The sequence below is a fragment of the Oreochromis aureus genome, linkage group 10 (genome assembly GCF_013358895.1).
Source record: "Oreochromis aureus strain Israel breed Guangdong linkage group 10, ZZ_aureus, whole genome shotgun sequence".
Lineage (NCBI taxonomy): Eukaryota > Metazoa > Chordata > Actinopteri > Cichliformes > Cichlidae > Oreochromis > Oreochromis aureus.
The window spans coordinates 623,076-650,330 of record NC_052951.1 but is presented as its reverse complement, the minus strand read 5'-3'; the positions used below and the strand labels follow the sequence as shown (position 1 = coordinate 650,330).

Genomic DNA, 27,255 nt, shown 5'->3' with positions numbered 1-27,255 from the left:
TAATATTACTAAAAAGGCGATCCAAAGTCACACCGCAGTGTGGCGCTGCAGCTAGCGCTGTCACAGCAAGAAACTTTAGGGCTCCTTGTCTGCTGTGGATATCTGTGGGGCATTTTCGTGTTCTCCGTCTGCCTGCGTGGATTTGCTCTAAATATTCGCCCTTTTCTCACAGTCCAAAGTCCTGCGAGTTTGAGCTGATGGCTGTTCACTAAACTAGACAAAGTGCTTACAGTTTATAATAAAGGCCTGCCTCCAGATGTTTTGAGTGTGCAAAACTAGTGCGGCGTATACAACCGCTTCATCATCCTAAAATACATTGGAATACTCACAGGAATACATCGCAGTAATATAACGTGTCTATGTCTGCTCTTTATCTTGGAGTGTTGTTTTTATTTGGAATGAGGCATTCACTGAGGAGTATGAGACGTAGTTGTGGTTGTGCAGGATTCCCAGCAGCATTCCTTTAGGCTCCGCCAACAGCTGTCCAAGTGAGACTGTCCGGCAGAGCGCAGGCTAGAGGAGGGGAATGGGACCGAGTGCTAAAGCAGTGACTTCTTCAGCACAAACAGACAACGGATACCGTTCCACAACAGGTATTCGAAGAATTTGAAGAGACAGTCAGACTTTTAGGGAATTCATTCAGCTTGAATTTTTAGGAAAACGGTATTCTGTGATGTCTTTCCAAGACCTTCGAGACTCTTTTGAAACGTTCTCTCAACACATGAAAACGGGGCGCAGTCGGAATAAAGAGCGGTTGCAAGCCAGCCTGGCCGGGTTATGTGAGCTTGAGCTTCTCAAACAGAGACAGGAAAGCAGGGTGCTGTGCGCTCTTGGGATCAAGGACCCTTCGTCAACCGGGGGCCCGGCTTGGGGAACTCTATGCTCGGAACTTTGTGCTATGGACGCACCGAACGGGAAGGAAAGCTATGGTCTCAATCTCCACCATGTAAGTTCTATTTGTCCTAGCTTATTAGCTAAATTAATATTAAAGTTAGTATAGCCGATGTGATAGCCAGCTAGTTTAGATTTCAGTTGATCCGTTTTCCAAAAGTTCGCATATGAAGACAGCTGATCCCATACATGGGGGGGGGGGGGGGGGTTGTAGAGGTGTGCAGTGCTAATACCCATGGCTCGTTTCTTACCATTTACTTGTGCTGACTTGTAGGGATTAATTGGCTTTAAAATGGCTTCTTGCTTTTACATTGCGATGGTAACTATAACGACCAAGAACTGTCAGTATGCGAAAAATGTCGGTGGCTGCTCTTTGTGTGCGGTTAGTGCATGAAAACGTGGAGAGCCAGGCATACATTACCATTTTTGGTCAGTTTGGGAGAGCTTCATTACATTATCCATTTTATGCTGAACACAGTGGCTTATCCAGAGATCTGTCTGTTGAGTTTGAATCATTTCTCACATGAAGACTGAGGTCATTATTTTGGCATTACACCAAACCATCTTTGACTCTTTAAAATGAATTCCAAGAATCAACAGCAGATAAGAAGTTGTTCTGTGGCCTCAGGATGCAGTTTGGATTCTCATTCAGATACCAACGATGTTCCTTTTATATGTTTATATCATTATAAATTATACATTGTGTTATATATTGCAGCACAATGTAGCATTGGATAATCATTTACAGTTTTGGAATTTAATGCACTATTATTATCTCCAAGGATGCTGCACTTTGTCCTGGTTTTCACTTCCAGAAATAAAGATGCAATTAAAAAAATGTAAAGATGTCAACAACAGTTTGTAGTTTGAAGTATAAGACACTGTTTTTCACATCATAAAGAGCCATATTCATTCTGTGCAAATTTGAAACTCTTACTGAAACGAGGTAACATCTGAAAGACAAGTAGTTGCCATTTCTATGGATAAATCTAGTGTGCGCTTAAAACATGAGTGAGACAAATGTCCTCCTGTAAAAGGATGCAGGAGATGAGCTGCTGACTTTGACAGTGAACAGTGTAAGACGTGCTACATGGTGAATGGTGGAGTTTGTCCGACTCGGGATAAATAGTTTAAATGTTACAACTATGCCATATAATTCTTTTTATATGACTTTGCACAAAACTAGGAACACTAGGAATACAGGGATTGATTGTAAAGAAACAAATAGTTCCATCTTGTGACTTTTCTGTCTATCTAGAGAATTTAGAAAATGTCCAAACTGCTCTTAAGGTTGCACACAACACTCTTCCCTAACCCCAAGAGAAGATATTGTGACTTGAACATTTGCCTCTTCGTTTGTCTTTGTGTTTTTTATGTAGATCATCGGTTAATTCCTAAACCATGACACCTAATGCAGTGGCACTATGGCTTCATACTGGTTTCATATTATACATAATTGAACTGGTTGGGACTTATAGAGGTTAATGCTGAAATTAGTCATTCACCCCTTGCTCCCTTGGGAATGTGTATTTGTTTATGCGTGTGGCAGTACTGGAAAAAAGGGACAAAAAGGCCTTATGTCTGCAATGTGGGAACAAAGACAACTAGACTGAGAAAAAAATGATGTGTATGCATGAAGAGAGGGTATATATGTTTATTAGTGAGCAGGAGTTGCTGACAGCCATGTGACAGCTGACAGCAGGTGGAGAAACAGAGCAACCTTCACAGTGGCCTCCAGTGTGTAAAGAGATTAATGAGAGGGCATGAGGCAATGTGAACTCATAATGTGTAGCGTGTCTGTGTGAATGCACTCTGGATTATCTAACAACTATGTTAATCATATCAGAGTCGTGTCTAGGAACGAGAAGAAGTGCATTAAATTTCCAAGGATAACAACCTCAGAAAGTGACTTGCATTCCAAAAGTGTGGCCTTTGTGGGAATGTCTACATATAAGTGTTTATAGTTAGTACCGGTATGCTAAAATGACAGCACAAATGCACAATCTCCGTTCCAGGCTTTTTTCATCTGTGTATCAAGCCAAATGTAAACATTCTCAATTTTAATATATGTGTTTTGCCTACATTTCACACCAAATAGGGTTGCTCAAACACAGCAGCAAGTCTCTGCTGGTGTGGTTGGAATGGAGGTGCATTGATCTGACAAATCACTTATGTGAAGTTTCAAAATCAAAAAGTAATAGCTGTGCAGTTTCTGCAGTGTAATCACACTACAAGCTAGCTGCCACAGAAACACAAGTCCTGTAAGTCATGATTGCCACCAGCATAGAGTGATATCTATTTATTACACAGGGTCAACATACAATTTACACTGTAGGGCTGCGAATTACTTGGGACCGCTGCGTTTAACATTAATTGCGTCATTGAGCAGAGTTTACCCTGAAGCCTGTAGATAGTGCTAACTTGTAGAGGTTGCAGATCCTAAGGTACCAGTTATATTTTAAGTCTAATAAATATAAATTGTCACTTCCAACCAGTCATTCCCACATAGGATTTATTTTATTAAAACCCTATAACCAGTTATGTATACAAGTCTGTGCCCAGAATTCACAATTAACAGCAAGAAAACATGACATACTGACCTAAAATCAACAAACAACAATAAATAAAACTGATTTTTTTATTTTATAAAACACCCACACTGCAACTACAGAAATGACTATACAAATATATTGGTAGCAAATGCCCTCTTTGAACGATGAAGTTTGTGCACTTTGGATAAATTTGGTCAAATATGATCCTTCAAATTTACTCAAGTGATACCTATCTTGAGATAAGGCCTGTATAAAGTGGTTTGCTTGGAGACTAAAACCTTGCCTCACCTTCACAACAACCGTCACCTCAAGGTACTATATACACATATACAAACCCGAACAATCAGATGAACCCCTAGAAGCAAGCAAGCAAGCAAGCAATTTATTTATATAGCACTTTCAGATCAGCCCCCAGCTGAACACAAAGTGCTGTACACTTGACATGCCAAAAATGATACATTAAACATGTTAAAAAATAAGAAAAATAATAATAATAATAATAATATAAAATAAATAAAATATATATATATGAAAAATGATTATTAAAATGACATTTAAAATAAATAAAATTAGCACAAATAGCAAAAACAATAATAAAATAGTATAAAAAAATGATGATGAGAATTACATTTAAAACAATAAAATCAGCACATTAGATTAAAACAATAAAATCAATAAAATCAGGGTCAGACTGTGTCATAAGCAAAGGAGTAAAAATGGGTTTTAAGACGTGTTTTAAAAGTGGACAGCGAAGGGGCCTCTCTAATGTGCTGGGAAAGATTGTTCCACAGATTAGGAGCAGCAATAGAGAAGGCCCTGTCCCCTCTGAGCTTCCTCTTGGACCTGGGTACCTCCAGGAGCAGCTTGTCAGCTGACCTGAGAGACCTGGGGGGTGAGTAAGGATGCAGAAGCTCAGAGAGGTAAGTTGGGGCAAGACCGTTTAAACATTTAAACACAAACATGAGAATTTTAAAATGAACTCTAAGATATACAGGCAGCCAATGGAGTGAAGCCAGGATGGGAGTTATGTGCTCTCTTTTACGAGCTCTGGTTAAAAGTCGTGCAGCAGCATTTTGGACCAGCTGCAGACGAGAGAGAAGATGCTGACTAACTCCACAATAGAGTGCATTACAGTAATCTAAACAACATGAAATAAAAGCATGGATTACCGTTTCAAGATGCGGCCTGCATAAAATAGGTCTTATCTTTGCCAAGCGCCTTAGATGATAAAAACTGGACTTGACAGTAGCCCTAATTTGACTGTCTAATTTAAAATCACTGTCCATCTTAAAACCCAGGTTTGTAACGACAGATTTAGCTTGGTGACAGTTGGAAGAAAAACCCTCCTTTTTACAACAAGAAACCTCTTTGTGTGCAATTCTATTTACATTATACATGCTTCCCTTAGGCAGCATCATTAGAAGACATAGCATACATTTTCACTGCTATGCAGATGACACCCAGCTCTATCTATCCATGAAGCCAGGTAACACACACCAATTAGTTAAACTGCAGGAATGTCTTAAAGACATAAAGACCTGGATGGCCGCTAACTTTCTGCTTCTTAATTCAGATCAAACTGAGGTTATTGTACTCGGCCCTGAAAATCTTGGAAACATGGTATCTAAGCAGATTCTTACTCTGGATGGCATTACCTTGGCCTCCAGTAACACTGTGAGGAACCTTGGAGTCATTTTTGACCAGGACATGTCCTTCAATGCACATATTAAACAAATATGTAAGACTGCTTTCTTCCATTTGTGCAACATCTCTAAAATTAGAAATATCCTGTCTCAGAGTGATGCTGAAAAACTAGTTCATGCATTTATTACTTCCAGGCTGGACTACTGTAACTCATTATTAACAGGAAGTCCTAAAAACTCCCTGAAAAGCCTTCAGTTAATCCAAAATGCTGCAGCAAGAGTCCTGACAGGGACTAGAAAGAGAGAGCAGATTTCTCCTGTATTGGCTTCCCTTCATTGGCTTCCTGTTAAATCCAGAATTCAAAATCCTGCTCCTCACATACAAGGTCTTAAATAATCAGGCCCCATCTTATCTTAATGACGTTATCACCCTTTTAGAGCACTTCGCTCTCACACTGCGGGCTTACTTGTTGTTCCTGGAGTATTTAAAAGTAAAATGGGAGCTGCCTACCAGCGGGTTGAGGATCAAAGCCAAAAACTTAGAGTTGATCATACAGACAATCAGTCTTAAAGGTACACCCTGTTTATGTATCTTTGGTAAACCATACAGACGTGGTGTAGATTCGCCTGGGTATAGCCTGTGATATGAGGTCCGGTCAGTAGCATTGTGTTGTTTTAACTGCTTCAGATAATCTATCACCCTCTTCCTGTAACCACTTCCTGGGTCTTGTTTCAGGAGGTCATAAGTACTTTTGTCAAAAACAGAGACAACATTTTTTCATAGGCTTTCTGGTTTAGCAAAACTGTGCACCTACCCCTGTCTGCTGTCTTGATAATGTTGTTATGACTAAGGGATGTGAGTGCCTACCTCTCCTCCATGCTGATGTTGGATGCTGGGGGCTTTGCATTGGTTAGAAAGGCCGAAATTTTCGTATGCAGTTGCTCTGCTTCTGCAATGTTATTGTTTCGAATTGCTGTTTCTGTGGCTGTTACGGCTGCCGTCGTGGGCTGGGGTTCTGACATGTAAATGTGAGTGTGCAGGTGCGCCTCCAGGAGTGGTGGATCTCGAAGATGGTGTGCCAGGATTGGATGCTGCTCTGGAGGCAGAGTATAAGACGGCGCGGTTGAGGACGCCGTCATCCATCCTCGGTTTTACCCCAACCGGCTGGGGCTGTGACATGCCCTGTGTTGCTTTGTGAATCCAGGAGGAAGTAGGGGTGGATTGCCTTTTCAGTTGGGCACAGTTTTCTCATGTTTAGTTAGTCAGGGAGGGTAAGTGATTGTTGTTTGGTTATGTTTCTTTGGGGCTAGGTAAGCAGTCGCTCCCCTGAGTTAGTTTCCTTTTGTTTGTTATTTTGGCGTGGGTCCACCCCGAAGCCTGAGTGACTCCTGTGAAACCCATTTTTGTTTCGTGTCTGTAAATAAACCATTTCATATTTTAACTTATGGTGTGATGTGCTGCTTGGGGTCGAGCAGGGGATGGATCATTCCTCTTGTTGCGGTCGGGTCCCCTAGACCGGCCGTAACAGTGGCTGTGATCAGTTCCACTACTGGCATTTGTCTCGACATCACAGCAATGTTCAACCCTTTTGCAGGGATGTTTTTGTCTGCTTGGGTGAGTCTGTCAGACAAATTTTTCGCCCACTTGTCCACAAAACTTGGTGTGGTATCCTTCTGGTCTGTGAGGACACTGTACTTTGCTGTGGTTTCCGATGCACAACAAGTAAGTCATACTTCCTTTCTTGCCTGGTCTTAGACTTTTCATGCTGTGATAAGACAAGACAAGCATTGTCAGTGAATTCAAAAATCTTTTGAAGAGTATTCTCAACTAGAAGTATTGTAAGTCTCTGTCAGATCCGCTCCTCTTTAGATTTTAGCACATCAATGGTAAAATTTGTTTGTGTCCCCCGTTCATTACACAGGTGGTTCTGTCCCTTCTGGAGGATTTTAGTTGCCCGGAAGCCTTTAACTGAAGAGCTAATTATTAAACTTTTAGGAGTAATCCTGTTTTGTCTGCATCTGAGGCTGAATCTCAGGTGGTTCCTGTAATCAGCCATCTTACGTCCTGTTTTAATACCATCATCCTAGACATCCTTATAGCTAAGCTGGTAAACTTAGACAGAGCCAGCGCAATTATAAAAGACCACCTCCATCCTAACCACCACATCTTCAACATCCTGCCCTCTGGAAAAAGGTTCAGATCCATCAGTTGCAAAACCAACAGACTAAAGAACAGCTTCTACCCATGGGCTGTCAGTACAATAAATGCAAATTAAGAGTGTTGACAGTAATTCTGTTGCTGCTTCTTGCTATTTATTATGTTGCTTTTTTGTGTTTCTGTTCTTCCTGTGCAATATTACGGCAGATGTGCAATTTCCATCCCTTAACAACCATAGCCCTTCCACCCTTATTTATTATTTATATATTTTATTACGATGGCCTTGAACACACTCCCCCAATGCTTCCTGTAACCAAAACATATATAGTGTACATAGTGTTCTTATATTGTTTTTTTTCTTCTTTTCTGTATATTGTTTTCTTTACTTTCACACCTTTGTGGTCTTGCTACCTTATTTCATTGTGCAAGCAACTGTACAATGATAATAGAAGTTCTGAGTTCTAGGTTCTAAGTTTACTCATACTCACGTAGCTTTAGGCAGCTCTAGGTTAAAATGTCTTGATGCGTGGTCAATCATCCAGGTAAGGAAATCCCAAAAAGTTGATTCTGTTCATCTGATTGTAGTGTTTTTAGTGGGAGAAACATTTCATCACTCATCCAAGTGACTTCTCCACTGGTGAACAATGGGCTGTGGTGCTAGTTTCAGTCATTATGCAAATATACTCAGTCAGCAGTCACCTGCAGTCAGCTGAGACTGAAAAAGTCATTTGGATGAGTGAAGAAACCTTTCTCCCACTAAAAACCCTACATTCAGATGAGCAGTATCAACTGTTTGGGATTCCCTTACCTGGATGACATAAAAACACACTAAGTTGGAAAGAAAACTGCAAACTTGATACAGTTATTTCTCTAAAGTATGATTTCAGTGGTTGCATGATTAATGAATCCAACTGAAGTCAACTAGAATATAAAGAGAGATCATTTTCTGGGATGTTGTTACATTTCAGTCCCTGTAGAATCCCTCCAATGGTCAGTACTACGCTGCTCAATGTTACTGATGCATGTGTGTTCATTCACACATGACTGTATGTTGGTCTATGCCAGTGGTTCCCAAACTTTTTATGCCAGGCCCCCCTTTTTTACAAGAAAAATGTTCGCATCACAGTGTAATTATTTTATAGTTGGGTTTTTTTTCCTGTGTAATAATATTCAACATTGCTGTCAATACATTTTTCAAAAAATGCCTCTCTGTGCAAAATGGGTTCAAAAATAAAAACAGCTGTGGGATACTGTTTGTCTGTGATTTGAACCGGGGGAACAAATTACTGCAGGATCAGCCTGATATTATTTGTATCCCACTGTAACTTTACTGCATAAAGAGCTAACATGTCCAAAATGTCAGGAGTAGTTAGTCATTACAAGAAGTGTTTGTGAACTAAAAATCAAGAATGTGGGATACTGTTTGTCCGTGATTTGGAGAGCCCAGCGCTGCTCCCGACGCAGGGAAACTAATTTTGCAGGGGAGACCTACCTTGGCACTTGTGCAGGTGAAGCCAAAGGGAAGATATGCTTCAACATATTTTCTAGTCTTTGGCTTGGAAGGAAGTTGGTTTGGAAACATATTTGGCGATGCTTCATCTCCTGCTTTGCGTTTGTGTGGGAGCCCCATCAAAAACCTGTCCACAGTGTCCAAGCGCTCTTTTTTTTTTTCTTTTTTCTTTTCATACCGTGCCCCCCCTGCAATGGCTCTGCGCCCCCCCTAGGGGGCGGGCCCCACACTTTGGGAACCTCTGGTCTATGCAAAGACAAGGGAGTGTGTGGGAGACTTTCAACACACACACACACACACACACACACACACACACACACACACACACACACACACACACACACACACACACACACACACACACAGAAGACATAAGCAACCATTGAGTCAGTGTGGTCTCACATGAGTAGCTGCTTGGCCCACACACAGCTCCTTTTATATAATACACTCCAGACATAAGGTCAGTTTAATTTTTTTCATGTGTACACATACACATGCACACATAAATCCTTTGTATAGTACAATACTAAAACACACTGCTCAAAAAATAAATAAAAGCAACACTTTCATATCAGAGTATAGCTTTAAGCCAATTAAACCTTTAGGATACGGTCATATTCACAAGTGTGAAATATGGCACAAGTGTGAAATACAGTTAGAATAACCTTGTGTTTCATAAGCAAGAAAAGTGCTCAATATCTTTAAAATAAAGTAATTTCCATTAATTTCCATGGCTTTCCGAGTGATACTTCACAAGTATTCTTCATGACTAGTTCAACTAGAACTGAACTATTGCCACACATAGCAAAGTCTATCGTTTGCACTTCACATCAGATTATTTAGCTGAATACTTCTGAAGGGAAAAGGAGATTTTAAAAAAATTAGTTCTCCTGTTATTGTTTCAGTGCAACAGTTATTCTATTCAGCAATCAAGACTCAATGTAAGGGCCCAAGTAGACATGAGTCAGATAATCCAAGAGAAGATGAAAACTCTAGGGAACGCATTCCTTCTGTGGATCATAACGTTTGCTTTGTATGAGAACTTGCTGACCTGTACTGAAAAAACAAATTGTTGGATTAACATTAAAACAATATGAACAATATGTACAGTAAAACACCAAAAATGTAATTTACAGCTTTACTGTAGCTGTGTGAGTAACTACAGTAAATGTAATATGAATAAACAACAACCTACAGAGCCTTTGCAGTGATACTCCATAGCACATTACTTTCTTAACTCTAAAAATAAATGGACATCTAACTTGTTGGTGCAGCAAGAAAGAATTAAAGTGACTGTATACATGCTTGTGTGAAACAGCTAATACATATCACTTCAGACACAAAAAATATGAACAAATATAAATTTAAACATCAAATGTTTACATAATATTCCGTCGTTGTTTTTAAAAAGGAGTGTTTTTATTTCAAACACCCCTGTGAGCAGAAAATCTAGGAAACATTTTACCCTGCCTGGAATAGGGTTACCGGGTCGCTGGCCGGGAACCAGGCCTGGGTAGGGTGCCCAAGGGCCAGCACCTGGTGGCCCGGCAGTTTGTGTTCGTTGGGAGCCAGGGGAGGAGAAGACTGTATATTTTGGACACTAGGCTGAAGAGAGGGCTGAGCCGTCAACTGATCACTACCTGGTGGTGAGATGGATCAGGTGGCAGGGAAGGATGCTGGATAGAACTTGGGTGCATAAACGTATAGTGCGGGTAGACCTGGAACGCATGGCAGAGGCCCCTGTCCTCGAGATCTTCAACTCCCACCTCCGGCAGAGCTTTGATATCATTCCAAGGGAGACTGGGGACATTGAGTCTGGATGGACCATGTTCAGCCCCTCCACTGCTGAAGCTGTTGCACTGAGCTGCCTACACAAGGCGATCGGTGCCTGTCATAATGGTAACCCCTGGACCAGATGGAGGACACCAGAGGTGAAGGAACCATCAGGCTGAAGGAGTCCTATCAGGTTGGCTAGCCTGTGGGACTTTGGAGGCAGCTCTGGGTACCAGCAGGCCAAGCAGAACGCAGCTTGGGGAGAGGCTGATACAAGCTGCGGAAATGAGCTTTTTCTGAAGGGTGGCTGGCCTCTCCCTTAGAGATATGATGAGTTCAGCCATCTGGGATATGCTCAAAGTAGATTGACTACTCCTCCACATAAAAGGAGCCAGTTGGTTCGGGGATCTGACAAGGATGCCTCCTGGGTGAGGTGTTCTGGGCATGTCGCACCAGAAGGAGGCCCTGGGGCAGACCCAGGACATGCTGGAGAGATTATATCTCTCAGCTGGCTTTGGAACTCTTTGGTTTTTCCCCTGGACAAGCTGGAGGAGGTTCCAGGGCAGAGGGAGGTTTGGGCTTGTCTCCTTAGGCTGCTGCCCCTCCAACCTGGTCACGGATAAGCAGAAGAAGATGGATGGATGTCTCCAAAAGTTGAATCTGTTCATCTGGACGTAGCGTTTTGTGGGAGAAACGTTTCGCCACTCATCCAAGTGACTTCTTCAGTCTCAGCTGACTGCAGGTTTCCCCAGTCTTATAAACAGTACATTTGCATAATGACTGAAACCAGCCCACTGAAGGAACAATGGGCTGTGAGGTCAGTTCCTTAATCATAATTATGCAAATTCCCATGACCATTGATCAACAATCACTGACCAAAACCCACTGATCAAAGAACACTGATCAATGGCCATGAGTACCATTCACAGAGAGTTGGGGAATGGCTGCAATCACAGCATTGTAAGATGATGACAGATGTACCCTTAGGCCCCCTCCTCGATTCAGAGATGGTCTTTCCCTTTTCACGTAAATGGCCTCCTTGACTCCGCGCTCAAACCAGCGTTCTTCCCTGTCCAGGATGTGTACATCCTCATCGTTGAAAGAGTGTCCACTGGCCTGTAGGTGTAAATAAACTGCAGAGTCCTGGCCTGATGAGGTTGCTCTTCTGTGTTGTGCCATCCGCTTCGCTAGAGGTTGTTTGGTTTCCCCGATGTATAAATCCTGGCAATCCTCCTGGCACTTAACAGCGTACACTATGTTACAGATGAACAGATTCAACTTTTGGAGATTTACTTTCCTGGATGATTGAGAATGCATCAAGAAGATGGATGGATGGATGTCTACAATATCTAAGGCAGCTCATCAAAAATATCAACAAGTAAATTAAAATAATTTAATGAAAATAATGAAGTCTTTTAAGTTATACTTAAAAAATACTAAGGTCCTGTTTAGATCAGTTGACTATAAATCAGTCAGAGCAAACCTGTCTTCCACTTTGAGTAGAGAAACATCCACATCAATGAAACATCCACATCCTGGACAGGGAGGAACGCTGGTTTGAGCGCGGAGTCAAGGAGGCCATTTATGTGAAAAGGGAAAGACCATCTCTGAATGGAGGAGGGGGCCTAAGGGTACACCTGTCACCATCTTACAATGCTGTGATTGCAGCCATTCCCCAACTCTCTGTGAATGGTACTCATGGCCATTGATCAGTGGTTGTTGATCAATGGTCATGAGGATTTGCATAATTATGATTAAGGAACTGACCTCCCAGCCCATTGTTCCTTCAGTGGGCTGGTTTCAGTCATTATGCAAATGTACTGTTTATAAGGTTTGGGGAAACCTGCAGTCAGCTGAGACTGAAGAAGTCACTTGGATGAGTGACGAAACGTTTCTCCCACTGAAAACGCTACGTCCAGATGAACAGAATCAACTTTTGGAGATATCAGGTGTATCAGTATAGCAAACAGTATGGCATTTTTCTAGCCCTTCAGACAATAATTCTGATTATTACATACAACATTATTATGACACTTGTTACAGCCCTAGCAGGGCCTCCTCCTGAAGTTGCCTTTGTGGGGGTGTCCTACCGTCTCTCCTGCCTTAGGTGACACCTTTTTCTTTTGTACAGCTGGCTCCCATCAGCAATTAAAGGTACATAAGGCCAGAGTAAGGTGAGCTCTGGTGCCAGAGAGCCATGTTGGTTTTTGCAGTTAGTGAGCTGTGTGTGTTTGGTGGGTTCAGCTAGTGAGCTGTGTTCGGTGATTGTTTACTCCTGCTCTTCGGAGAGGAGTGCTGGGGACTAAACTCTTTTTTTAAACTTACTTTTCAGTTTACTGACCGATGCCTGAGTTTTGTTTTTTTAAAAAAATGGTGATAGCAGCTTGTCCGTCTCTTTTAGCTGAGTTACTAATAGAAACTCTTTAATTTAACCCTTTTGCCGTCCTGCCTCCTTTTTCCGACCTGGACACTTTTTGTTGCTTTCCCCCATCGCCTGGACCCTTTAGGGGAACGTAACGTACTTATGACACAAAGTAACTTCAAATATATTTGCCATCAACGATTTACTTTTACTCATGGTCACAAGGGCGTGTCCACATCTGTTCCTTCTGTGTCTGAATTAATAGAATTAATTCACATCCTAATATTTTATACATTTTTATTATACATCCTTTTATGTTTTTGTGTCTTACATGTATCACTATGCATTTTTCTTTTATGAAATTTTAATTGCCAATTTCAGATACCTTTCCACCTTGCAGACTGCCAGCTGTTTCATTTAATGAACCCTGGGCTTGCTTTCATACCATGTAATTGGGAAGTACGGAGCCCCTCTGATGACATGGTCCAAAAAATAAATAAATTGTGGCCACAAAATACTACTTTGTGCCCTCGAAATAGTATAACGTGCCCACAAAATACTTATTTGTGGCCACGAAATACTATTTCGAGGGCACGAAGTAGGTATAACGTGCGCACGAAATGCTAATTTGTGGGCACGAATTGGGTATAACGTGGCAACGAATTACGCATTTGTGGCAACGAAATAGATAACGTGCGCACATCATATTGATACAATTCCTGGACAGCTGCGTAGAGACTTAAGCATAAGAGTAGGCTAAACCTATACACCATGGACAGAGACAGTATGATTGAGTTTTATTTTAGGCTGGGAATGAGCTACAAATGCATTTTGAAAAGCCTGGCAATGCAAGGAACCATTATTACGGAGAGACATTTAAACAGGATATTGAGAGCCCTGTTGCTGTCACGGTCTGTGTGGCAGACCGTGGGTGTGTGGGGAAGGAGGACCCAAGATGAAGGACTCTGCGATGCAAACAGTGCGTTTATTTACAGTGGAGTAAATAGTACACAAATTCCCCGTGCGTCTCCAACTCCCATGCCGTTTTTTCCTTCTCAGTGCCCGTGCTCCGTGTCTCCGCTCCCGCGAAACTTGTGCTCGCTGCTCTCCAGTTCCCGCACTCCTGCTGGAAAACCACAAAGGCAGCCGATAGACTTAGCATGCTCTGACTTTGCTGGAAACACTGACGGGTAGTTACTCAATGATCCAGCGTCGAGGAGCTCACAGACACACTGCTTTGTAGCTCCTCTGACGAGGCTTGATCGGCGCCAGGTGTGTGTGGAGATCCTTGGGTGTGACCGGTCAACTGGCAGGGCCACACCCACCAGGCCTGAAGGTGCCTGTCATGACCGCGCCCACAAACACACACACACCTGCCAAAACACAAACATGGAGCGCAGGAAAAGCAGCAGAGCAGAAAATACCCATATAATATAATAATAATAATTATCATCATCATCATAGTCCATACTGCTCACGGACCCCGAGTCCCTGGAACCGGGATGACAGTTGCTTTACAGACGTAAGTACGACCTGGACACCGGGATAGATTTTATTATCAACCAACTGCAAAGGCCTGGGAAGGATCACGGTTATCAGTCAAGTGTTTTGTGCCCACAAATTAGCATTTCGTGCGCACGTTATACCTATTTCGTGCCCTTGAAACAGTATTTCGTGGGCACGTTATACCCATTTCGTGCCCACGAAGTAATATTTTGTGGCCACAATTTATTTATTTTTTGGACCATGTCATCAGAGGGGAAGAGACATGTTGCTAGTGAAAGTCTTCACAGTGTGATCTAGGGTTAGAATTAGTAAGTTGAAAACACAAGATCATGACCTCTGAGTTTTCACTGAAATTTGATGATGAAAGTCATGACTATGAGGAAAAGCAGCTGTTCGTAGTACTCATGTATGTGCATGTGCATACAACCTCATGCAAACGCACCATAAAGACATGCAACATAATCAAGAAACAAACAGAGCCACATGGAGCGTAGCCATATTTTGCACATGCAGCACAGGTTTAAACATTAATTAGCTTGAATTTGAACCTTTTAGACCATGTAGTGAGAAATTACTAGTGCTAACCAATTTTTACACATAAGGTTTTGTCATGCTTTTTCGTCCACCGTCCCTGTTGCGCTGTCTCTTTTTGACTTTAAGAATAAAGAACCCAAATTATGCAGTATGTATTTATAGAACATATTAAGTTAGACATTCTCGACTTGAATGACTGGGGACGTTGGTAGACATCGTTAGCACGTTCATGTCTAAAAACTAAGCATAACCAACCACTTTTAGCAGCAATAACATAAAGTAATCGTTTCCTACATGACTTTATCGGTCCCTCACATCACTGTGGAGAAATTTGGCAATTCAGCAAGATATCAATAATAAATAATTGTTAAATGCAGAGTGGTTTGTAAACACATAGTGAGTGAAAATAGATGAGTGAAGAAGAAGTTTTAAGCCTAAAGGCATAGAGTGTTTCTGTCTCTGAACCTGAACTGGGAGCAGAAGGCTCTGCCTCTCATTCTACTTTTCAATACCCTAGGAACAACAAGTAAGCCTGCAGTGTGAGAGTGAAGTGCTCTAATGGGGTGATATGGTCCTAATTTACTAAGACAAGATCTTTAAGATAAGATGGGGCTTGATCATTCAAGACTTGTAAGTGATGAGCAGGATTTTAAATTTGATTCTGGATTTAAGAGAAAAGCTGGTATAGGAGAAATCTGCTCTCTCTTTCTAGTCCCTGATAGTATTCTTGGTGCAGCATTTTGGATTAGCTGAAGGACCTTCTGTCTGCCTTCTGATGATACTGCCTAAGGGAAGCATGTATAATGTAAACGGAATTGGTCCTAGCACTGAACCCTGTTGAACTCCATAATTAATCTCAGTGTGTGAAGAGGACTCTCCATTTACATGAACAAACTGGTGTCTGTTAGATACCTACAACATGCTCTAATCTCTGTAATTAAATATTATGGTCAGCAGTTAAGTGGCTGAGAAGGTTCCTTCCCCCCTTCTCTTAGCTTGAGTCTTTGTGACTGGACAACAGATCTCAGTGACTTTTAAGGAATATAAGGAGTTAATTTGTTTACTTCAGCAGATCTTGCTGATCTCTTAAGGGATTTAAAAACATATAATAAAATCTTAAAATCAGTCTAAAACCATTCAGAGAGACCAGTAAACGATGAGCAGTGGCATTTTAGAGCATATGAAGGTGTAAAAGAGAAGTGTCATGTCTTCAGTTCTGTTCCTATTAATGTTTAACAGAATTTAAGGTCATCCAGTCTTCAATGTGACTGAGACATTTTCACAATAGTTTTAGTGAAGTGTCATTATTTTCTTTCAGGGGCAGGTAGATTTGGGAATCATCAGCATAACAGCATAATAGATGTTCAAGTGCAAGTTACCAAGGCAAGAAATGAGAATCCTGTGGTCAACTATGTCAAACAAAACCAAAAGATGAAAAAAGAATTAAAATAAACAAGTCCCCAGGGTAAGTAGCTAAAGTGACCATTAAAAACTAATCTAAGAACAGATTCTGTGGTGTGAAAATCCTTAAAACAAACTTGCAATATCTCAATAATCCCACAAATGTCTGGTGAGAACAGGAGCTTTATTTGAAATAAGAGGGAGATTAAAGATTGGGTGAAAATTTGAATCTACTGAGATGACTTTTTGTATTCAAAGGACGCACCAATGCTTGTTTAAAATAAGAAATTACCAAACCAGAAACTAGATTTCTGTTTATGATTAACTGAATACAAGGTCTGATTGTGTCCCTCCCTCAATAAACCACCAGAACAATATGGGAAGGACAGTCTTCTTAAGGTAGGGGACACATTCAAATCTGCTAATCACAAAAGAGCCGATAACAACAACAGAAGGAGGCAAGATGTTTGCAATAATCCACACAAAAGTGGAGAAATTTACATCCAAAGGACCAGGACGTCCTCCTGAAATGTTGGGGTTTATCACAAAGGTGACAGCCTCAGGTGGTATAAATGCACTGCAAAAATAGGAAAGACTCAATTTACTGCCAGCATTATTATTATTAGGGCCTCTATTTATAGTGAAAGCTAAATTAACTATAAACTTTAGAATTCAAAAATTGCATTTTGCGGCCTACAATGGCATACTGGCTAAATGTTTACTTCCTGTGAATAAACCATGTTTCTTATAACAAGTGAACTGTATGTTCACTTGTTAAGCTATAAGGTACCTGTTTTTGTAAATGTCATTGTTTAATTGTGATAGTAAGCGTTTGTGGGTGTAGCTGTCTGTTAATGTCTAGGTCACTGCTCTGTTTCTACCCACTCTCATCCCGGGAATGACTGGAAAGTATTTTTACATCTGTTCACAGAGTTCTGCAGTTAGGGAGTAGTTGTATGAGATTCCAAGAGATTCCTATAACTTCATTTAATTCAAAAAATTATTAAATTATTAAATTAACTTATATTATTAATGATTATAGGGTCCCTTGGTTGCATCAAGAAGGGTGTTCAGCATAAAACTAGCAAAGCAAACATGTAGAGCTGCTGTGGCAGCCCAAAGCCATGAATGCCAAAGCCACTGTCACGTTTAATATACACCACGGCGATCAGTAGCCTCTGTATAGGAAGAAAATTTGACATAAAGTGTGAACACAAATAGAAGAACACAGCATTAGAATGAATGTTCAGTCTTTGATTTTTTTTTTTGACAATTTGAATTTCTTTCTGTGTGTATTACAGAGCAGTCTGCAGTTTACTCCCTGGGGTTTAAGTGCATCTTTAGAAGAGCAGGTGGCAGAGCTGAAGGTGGACTGTGAAGTCAAATCATCAGACTCCACTAATCTGGATGCCAGCCAAGTCATTTCAGGTAAAATGAAAGGCTCACAAATGTCTATTATATGATCCAGAACTGGAAACTAAGATTGAAATATACAATAATTTGTGTAAGTTTTAAAATCATATTTATTTACTTTAATTTATTGACAGTTTAGGAGTGAAGAACAGACAGAAAAGAGAGGGAGGGGGAAAGACATGCAGCAAAGGGTCACAGGTCAAATTCAAACTGGAGCTGTTGCTTATGTTCCAATATGGAATTATGTGTACAGTTTTCCATGTGTTTGAATTACTTTGTATTTGTGTGTGGATTACTCACAAAAGCATGCATTTGTGAGTAATTTAGATCATGGGAGCATGAAATTCTATTAATGTCAATCTAGACTTTTCGGACAGCAGCGCCCACACGAAGAAAAAAACTCTACTTTAGCATTAAAGTAATCCAGTAGCAGCTGTCAGCGTTTCCACTGCTACACGGAAAACAATACGTGTTGACAGTTAATTTGGCAAACTTCATTTTCCAAAATGTAAAGAAATATGGTTTCTAACAGAGCTCAATGTTGCTGCCACAAACTGAGGTACACTGGTCCATCAAGTGACCAATCACATCAGTACCCTGCTTCCTTTGGGCTCCGCCCTTCAAACACTCAAAGGTCAGTTTTTTCCAACAAGCATCTCCAAAACTGCAGCTCTTGTGGGATTTTACTAGTGTGCGGGTGTCAGTAACAGTAACAGTGGTGATCCAGCGCCAGTGACAGCCAAGCCTCATTGATTCATGCTGGTTCTGATAGAAAGGTGTCAAAATACACAGTACATCACAGATGTTTGCTGTTTTGGCAGCAACACAGGGACCAACACAATATAATTGGCAGCTGGTCATTAGGTCTAATCTGTGTAAGTACTACAGTTTACTTTTAACGAAGACAGAATGATTTTAGAGGTCTTTGTTTGTTATATGTATGAGACTAGTAGACTCACAACCATGACTGGAAAATAGATGCGAAGAGAATTACTAGTGTGCAAAAGCATAATCAGTAATATCAATAGCATCAGTATAGCTTTTAAATCAGCACCAACAACAACAACTGCAGTTGGAGGTCCAAGGAAAAGACACGTTAATCTCACACCATCCTCTTCAACTAAGCCAAAAACAGATATTGTAGTGGAGATATCAGGAACACACAGCATTGTGCCACTGATTTACTCTTTAGCACTATGGTCACCCTGGTGTGTCGGCCAGAACACCACTGAAGGCCAAATTGTCCCAGAGTACAGAAGAAGCAGCTTGAGGTTTGGTTTGAGGCACGTTATTCTCACGACTCAGTTCCTGTGGCTGTAAACACAGGTGTGCATGTGTGGTTTGTGATTATTCACGCACACATCACATCCCATCGGACCAATCCACCTCTTATCTGACACTAAACTGCCCACCTTACTAACTGGATGACGTCACCAGACGGTGGGCTGGCTCAAACTAACAGAAGGTTAAACGTTAAATGAACAGTATATAAACTTACAAACACCTGTATAAGAACTCAAATAGAATTAGCCTATGAACTTGGGACCTTTTATACAGATATAGTCTTGTTAAATGAACAAAAAACAACACACACACACACACACACACACACACACACACACAGACCCATTAACGACTCAGTTCAGAAGGACTGAACAGGGTCACCATATAACAAAACAAATTGACATCAACAGGTTTGCAGGCGTTTTGGACAAATGGCAGGGTCAGGAAATAATATTTTTCAGAAAAAACTGCCTAATTTCGTCAGTGGAGGTGCAAATGACCGAGTAAAACCCTGAAAAAGTCAAATTTAATTCATAAGGAAAATATATACACATATGTATAAAAAATGACTTTATTTCACAATTTAAACATGTAGTGCAACTCTTAAAATGTGTCCGAAATACTAGTAACTAATAAAAACACACAGGAAGAGCCCATTTTCATATTCATGTTGACCTTCAGAGTGTTTCCCTGGCTGCCATCTTGTAGTGGAGATATCATCTGAATTTCAGGAGCAGGACCACTCCTCCATCACGCCCCTTCCGGCCTCCTCTCCAATACCTGCTGTTCTCATGCAAATACCCCTTGTCTTCAGACGCCTCGCAAATTCTAAGAGCTTGATTCCTACTCACCCTTCGGCTCATCACCATGGATTCCCCGTCACTCAGCTCATCGGACCAAGACCTAACTCTTTCTCCACCTGATTTTCCGCAGGCAGGCTGGGATCTGCAAACTAATCTTCCTAGTGAAGCCGCCGTGGAGTGCCCGATTACAGCCGGCCCGTCTGGCACGCCTTTCAGCAGCCATCCTCGCTGCGCAGCCGTCAGTTCCGCCGTTCGTATTCCCCGGAAGTCCTCTCTCCGCTCCATTCAACAATACAGTGGCTCCGGTCTCTCCCCTTCCCCGCAAAACTACAACCTTCGAACTGCTACTAGAGGACGATCCACTCCCAGTAAAAGTCCTCGGCAGAGCTCCACTCCAGATCGCCCTGAGGCACGTCTCCAGCCCCGCGGAGCTTCCCGGAAACACGGTCCATCTCAGCGTTCAACTCCGAGGTTGCGCCGCTGTTCCCATGCTCTGGTAAGGTCTCCCGAAGACTCTTTGCCCACGAAGATCTCTGACTGGACCGTCGCCTGTCTCCAACGAGTTCTGAAAGAGCATCCGTTTTCACTGATCCGATAACAAGGCTGCATTATTCCGTTTCTTCTTAACATCTCAGTGCTCCTGCTCTCATTCACCGAACACAGTTAATCCTCCTCCGGGCACAAACGAAGCTAGCGCCTCCATTCACGACGCTTCCTCACTCCTTTCAGCCTCACCCAGCCAGCCACAGCCGCAGCTCGCCACCACTCCGCATGCTCCCTCCTTAGCTGCTCCTCCCACTCAGTGTGACACTTGGCTAGGGTTGCCAGTTCTGCTTTCTCCAATCCCCCCTTAGCAACTCGCCCCAACAAACCCTCTCGGCACCGAGTTGCCAGGCCCTCAGCCACATATTCCTCCATTGCTAAACTCTGCCGCTAACCTCGGCACCGGGATGCTAGGTTCCCAGCCTCTTATTCCTCCTCTGTTAAACACAGCAGCTAATCTTGGCACCGGGTTGCCAGGTCCCCTCACCTTTGCTCCTTCCCATCATGTTTCAACTAACATTCCTACAACCAGCCGTTTGACCGTTCATCCCTCCAACCCAGCAGCCTTTCCTCCTCCCATCGGTGAAGTTCAGAGCTGCACCTGGCCTAGCCTTTTAGCCCAGGGTCCATTTTTTCAAGCTAACACTGTCTAGTTTTTGCTGGCCTCGGCAATTCCTCCTCCCAACCCACCGGCTCCAAAGCCTTCTCCTGTATCCGCTAACCATCGCCAACAAATCATCGCCGGTAAATACGTAGATTTGGCTGAGCTCATTCTCCCTCCTCTCACGCAGCCTGATCTTCCCAGGGTGATTGATGGTCACGACGGTTCTATCATCATACGTGGTGCAGCCCCTTCACGGGCAAAAGAGCTCACTCCGCTCGAGTTTGCTCTTGCTTTCTCGTTATACAGAGACGTAACGACTCCGGCTGTTCCATGTTTCAATGCCACTATCTTCACTGCTGCTCCTTTTGCGGCAACGGCCATTCCCGCCCCGCATGCCCCCACAACCCCACCAAGCCATGACTACCTATGTCAGCTTCCACACCCATCCACATTCCGGCACTAAAAGACGCCTTAAAAAATCACCCTAACCCAAACTTCGTCAACTTCCTAGTGAAGGGTTTTTCAGAAGGCTTCCACCCAGGGATCGTCGCCCAGCCATCGGTTTCTTGCGCTTGCAAAAACCTGCAGTCAGCACTCAAAGACCCAGAAACCGTTGACAGCCTGCTCGACAAGGAAGTCAGGGAGGGTTTCATGATCGGACCCTTCCCCAAACCTCCCTTCCCCCTCTTTCGCATCAACCCTCTGGGCATAGCCACCAGAAAAAATCTGCTCCCCACGGCAGTCAGATTCCAAGCATAAATAGCCTCATCCCCAGTGACGACTACTATCTCAAATACCCACCTTCTGCTGGCTTTGGGGGCTACTACGGCGGAAGGTGGTTCTCTTCAGCTTGGCCTCCTCCGTAAATATATCCACGATCGGTTCCTGCCTTCGTCAGCCACTTACAAAATCTACTATCTGCGGTAGTCATCGCAGCCTTACTGTGTGGCCACGAATGGTCAAAAAGATCCATCCTTATTCGGTCCGACAACCTCGCCGTAGTCGACATAATCAACAAAAGCCGAAGCAATTCCCCATCCATCATGCCCTTCATGCGGCGGCTCACGTGGCAATCAGTCAACCACCAGCTCCTAATCAGAGCAGAACACATTCCAGGACATTTCAATTCCATTGCTGACTCCCTGTCTCGTCTCTCCCTCCAGACATTCAGAGCCTTGGCGCCCCACGCATAGGCAGCTCCAACCCCAGTTCCTCCATTTTCAGCCACGATGTTCGAGATCTAAACCCTATCATCGCAGAACTCATCAGCATCTCCCAAGAAGCGATTATAAATATTCTTGCAGCAAGCACACTGTCCTCCTATTGGACCGCTTGGAACACATTCCGTTCATTCCATCATAACTTCAACCTGCCCGTCATTCGACGTCGCAACAGTTTCAAGCTTCATAACTAATGCCTTCCGGTTTCTGAGCATCAAAATTCCCACCATAAAGACATACCTCAGCAGCATCAATTTCTTTGCCAAACTTCGCCATGCCCAACCATTACGTTGTCCCAGATATCATTACTCATCAAAGGTCTCCAGCGTCAGTCACCTGCCACGACCCTACACCGCTTACCCCTAACTTCAGATCGCCTACATCGCTGCATCTCTACCCTCCGGCTGAAGTATAGCGACTACTTCCTGGCACGCACACTCGAAGCCATGTTCCTGCTCGCCTTCTTCGGCTTCTTACTTTGTTCCGAATTCACCTCCTCATCTTCGAAATCCTCTTCGAAAAACTCTTCACCCGTGCTTGAGCGACATCCAACCAGTCTCTGAAGACTGCCTCATTTTCTCCCTCAAACGAAGTAAAACCAATCAATTGGGCGGCCCCACGCCTATATACTACTTCAAAATAAACTCACCTTTAAGTCCCTTCAAATCACTAACCCATTACCTCCACCTCAGAAAATCTCAGCACGCCTTAACTTCAGATCCACTGTTCATCACCGAATCTGGCCACGTCCTGACCGGGTCATGGTTCCTCTCACACTTTCGCCAAGTGCTCTTGTCTTCTGGGATTCCTCCAAATCTCTTCTCTGGCCATTCCTTTTGCATTGGTGCTGCGACTTCTGCCTCCCACAAAGGAATCCCCGACCACTTAATCAAGCTCCTGGGTCGATGGTCATCACAAGCCTACCAGTTATACATTCGCAACAATCTCCAAGACCTCCGTAATGCCCAGTCTTCACTCCTGTAGGGAATGCCTTCTTGGGGGAACTGCCCGGCCCGAGACCCGTCGCCAGTCCCCTTCGAGGCCTCCCCAAACCGCAGCACCATTTCACACTTCCTCATCCCTCATCGCCCATTGTTACCAAGGATGTGGTCCCAGCTAGTGAAGTGGAGATATCATCTGAATTTCAGGAGCGGGACCACTCCTCCTTCACGCCCCCTCCATCCTCAGGCTATAAAAGCCCCCCTTCTCCAATACCTGCTGTTCTCATTTTCATGCCCCACCCTTCCCCTCCCCCCATTTTTCCCTCTTCTCCTCTCTTCCTTTCCTTCATTCATTTCTCGTTAGTACATGGGGATCTGCCCGGCCCGAGAGCCGTCGCCAGTCCCCTTCAAGGCCTTCCCCAAACCGCAGCACCATTTCACACTTCCTCATCCCTCATCGCCCATCGTTACCAAGGATGTGGTCCCAGCTAATGAAACATCCTTTGCTTCCCACTGCACTGTATGAGCCAGTAAACACTAATTATCGCTTTGAACTGATGCATAATACAACCTAAATTATTTCAGCCATCTTGGGTGCCACTGTCAGAAGAAATGGACGATATGGTAAATGATCATTTGACACACCTCAGCTTTATACAGGTGATTTCACTCCATTTTAGTCTTTAAGATTAACAAAAATTAGAAGAAAGATTTGTAGTAAACAAAAATTGACAAATTTTAGAATTACATATGCCACATTCATTGTGTTTGGGTTTTTTGTTTGTTGTTTCAGTACAGTGCAGTGGAACAAGCAAAACTGATCAAATCTAAACGGTAGTACAGGTCAGCTACAGTTAGCTGGATCATACTTATATTCATAGTGCTTACAGAAAGCTAGCATACATTCACTTCATTTACTTGATAAAGATAAGCCACAGGGATGTGCTGTCATGCTGTGTTCTCCTATGCAGGGGCACAATTACAGAGCATACATTTACCATACATTAATCTACAGTATAATTGATAAATGTATGTGTTGGTGTGTATGATGAGCTATCCACAGGATGAGCTATCCACAGAAAGCATTTTTAAAAAAACGACCAGGCTTGTGAAGTTGAACAGCAGTAGTTGTTCAGGTTTTTATTTATGGATTTGTAAAATCGATTTACATACATTCAGATTGTTTTGTATTTGTCATCGGACTGAAGCACAAGTTTGCAAGTATTCAAAATGACTCACAAATCATTGCAAACATTTGTAAATCTTAGCTTGTGTTTGTGGATCATATCATACACATTTGTCAGCCCTTTCAGACAAGTTTGACTCCATAGTTGTGAAGAAATTTATTCCCAGAAACTGATGGACTGTTGTTAAAAGGAGAACACGGCCCTGTCCCATTTGGCGAGTGTTGCTGCCATCAGCTTCAAAATGACCACATTTTTTCACGTTAAACATCTTCTCTATAGATTTATAAGATTCTGTTTTTAATTTACATTTGACATACATGCCAGCTTTTCTTAGAACTGTAATTGTATCATATTTTCAAAAGCAGTTCAGTTTCACATCTATAACATAGAGCGACAGACAGTTTTATCGGTTTTCTAATAATTCCGCTCTTGTGGAAAGGTGCCTTTTTCAAGTTACTGCACATAAAAGGTTTCATATCCTAGGTCTAACCCTAGCCTGTCTTGACACCTGAAAATTTAGCTTATGGCTGTAAAATAAAGACAAAACATTGGTGTAGACATGTTTAATGGTTATCACACTGATGTTTTAAAAAAAAAAAAAAAAATCCTTGCAGTTTAAGCACATGGAAGAGTCTAGGCATATTATTCCTCTAATAAGGTTAATAGATTATTGAGTGAAAACTACTGTATTGTTTGTGTATCTATACCACATATATATGGTTTCAATTATAAGTGTCACACTGGTCCATAGTTTTTCCTTTTTATCTGCAATGGTCAAGATTCATAATTCCAGATAAATGTTCATTAAAGTGAGAACTGACATCAGAATGATCATATGTATTGCCTCTGCTTTTTATTTTTGTTAGGGAAGGCCCGTGTAGCCAAGCAAAATGGATCTTCTGAAATGAATTGCTACCCCGTGACCCCATGTTCCCTCTCAGCCCCTGAGGGGAGTGGTGAGAAAGAGACAAAAAAACCATATATGTCCACCCTGACAAGACATGCCATCGTTACCGGTGCTGTAGGGAAATTGAAAGAAGTTGACCCCAGTCTGTATGATTATCAACAAACCCAAAAGGTTGAGACTTACATATTTGGAGTGATTCAACGACGAACTCTACCCACACGGCCCTCAAAGCCTCGTACGAGCCTGGCACATGATGCCCGAGTTGTTAATGTGGTAAGGCAGAGTAGTTTGTGCCAAAAGGATGAGCAACATTTACCAAAACAGGAGTCTTCTCAAGAGATCATTGCACCCTCCCAGTGGTCAGAAGGAATTGCTTCAGAGGCTGGCCATAACCTAGATCAGGAGCAATACCTTAGGATAGGGCCTACTGAAGATCCACCACTCCCATATCATCTCCAGCAAAAGGGGCTTTATACCAAACCCAGGCAAGCCTCCATGATGCTGCTTGACTATCCAGCTTGTAAAGATGTCCAACCAGACTCCAGCACTACTGAGCCTGACTTATCCCAACATCTCCCCAAGTACCAGTCCCCTCCAGCAGCAGCAGCAAAGTCTACTCAACCATCTTCTCCCGAAGATCATCTGGTCAGTGCAGAGTATATTCCAGGTCAGCCTTGTCGGACCTCCAACCGAGCTTATGCACATCACCACACCAACCACCACAAAGGTCCTGGGGTGTCCAAATCCAACCGATGTACATATTCTCCAGAAAGACTCTATCATCAGGAGCAGCAACCCACGGCTTTTCATATCCAACCCCCAAGGTACAGAGGAGGCCCAAAGAAATGTCGATCAAATGAAGACAGAAGTGGTGGCAGCAGAAAGCCAGGGAAGAAGGCGTGCAGGTCTCAGTCAGAGAATAGCTTACAAAGGTTTCCAGACCGCAAGTTTAATACAGTCGAGAGGGATGGTAGTGGAAATGGGAATGCTGGAAGGGGAAGCCGCGGTAATCAACCCAGAAGCAAAAAGCAGCAACAAAGTAGCGGTAGCTACAGGCGCTCGCTGTCCACTTTGGAGCTCAGCCAAGATGAAGCTGATCAGCCACCTGTGACAATACCTGTGCAAAGCTCTTCAACATCCAACCAAAACTGCTGTCTTAGGCGCACACGTAAACCCCGTCCTACACACACATCATATGCTTACCCCACAACCTCGTACCATTTCCACCATCATCAGCACATGGAGTTTCAGTTGGAAAGGGACCAAGCGCAACTGTGTCAGGCCACTGATGACTATTCTCACGCAGGTCAGGTAGAGTCTGAGTCAAGCATGAGTGAGGCTGACTCTCCAGATTCCAGCTCTTTGTCCAGTGATTCAGATGAAAGTGGTGGTCTGGTTTGGCCACAGCAATTACCCCCAAGACTTTCCCTCCCATCAACACTTGCTCCATCTGGAGCACCTCTGCAGCCTAAGGCTTTTGTCAAGATAAAGGCCTCACATGCACTTAAAAAGAAGATCTTGCGCTTCCGTACTGGTTCACTGAAAGTAATGACCACTGTATGAAGTGAAACAAATGCCAAAGTGAAGTAACATGAGATGCAGTCCTTGAGTTTATGTACAGTGATGACATATTACATGGAAATGCTAATGAACTGATTTTGGACATGAATGGGTTTTAGTCTCAACAAGCAATGAAGGAAATGGCTGTCACTCTATGCATCTATGCATCTCCAATCTCTGTTTCAAAAGTAAGATGTATAAATGACATTTTCCATGATAGTAGAAGTCTTAAGTAGATGACTCACGCTAAAAAACTCCTTGTCTTTGGTCAGATAAGTCCTGAAACACTGTCACGCATGCACATGTATATCATATTCCAAACCATGTATGTCTTCATTTGAATTAGCCTGACACAAATTAAAATGATAAAGGGCCTAATGTGAGACCAAGATTTTTGTTTGGGACTTGGTTGTATAAATCACAACATTATAGACTGTGTCTGTAGTGTTGTGAAATTCACTTC

At 42.7% G+C, this 27,255-nt stretch overlaps 1 protein-coding gene across 1 annotated transcript; it reads left to right on the top strand.

The window, feature by feature from the left end:
- The first annotated feature begins 252 nt into the window (after positions 1–252).
- On the top strand, positions 253–27,170 carry LOC116316878 (dapper homolog 1-like). The gene is made up of 3 exons (XM_031735524.2): positions 253–946; positions 17,632–17,758; positions 25,192–27,170. The coding sequence occupies exons 1-3, from the start codon at positions 674–676 to the stop codon at positions 26,793–26,795; spliced, it is 2,004 nt and encodes a 667-aa protein (XP_031591384.1). The 5' UTR covers positions 253–673; the 3' UTR covers positions 26,796–27,170.
- Positions 27,171–27,255: the final 85 nt, after the last annotated feature.

What these genes read in the sequence shown, in the direction of transcription:
- LOC116316878 (XM_031735524.2), top strand. Translation starts at nt 674, where the DNA reads ATGTCTTTCCAAGACCTTCGAGACTCTTTTGAAACGTTCTCTCAACAC. An exon ending in ATGGTCTCAATCTCCACCAT is followed by an intron (nt 947 to 17,631) that starts GTAAGTTCTATT and finishes TGTGTATTACAG; the next exon opens with AGCAGTCTGCAGTTTACTCC. An exon ending in TGCCAGCCAAGTCATTTCAG is followed by an intron (nt 17,759 to 25,191) that starts GTAAAATGAAAG and finishes TATTTTTGTTAG; the next exon opens with GGAAGGCCCGTGTAGCCAAG.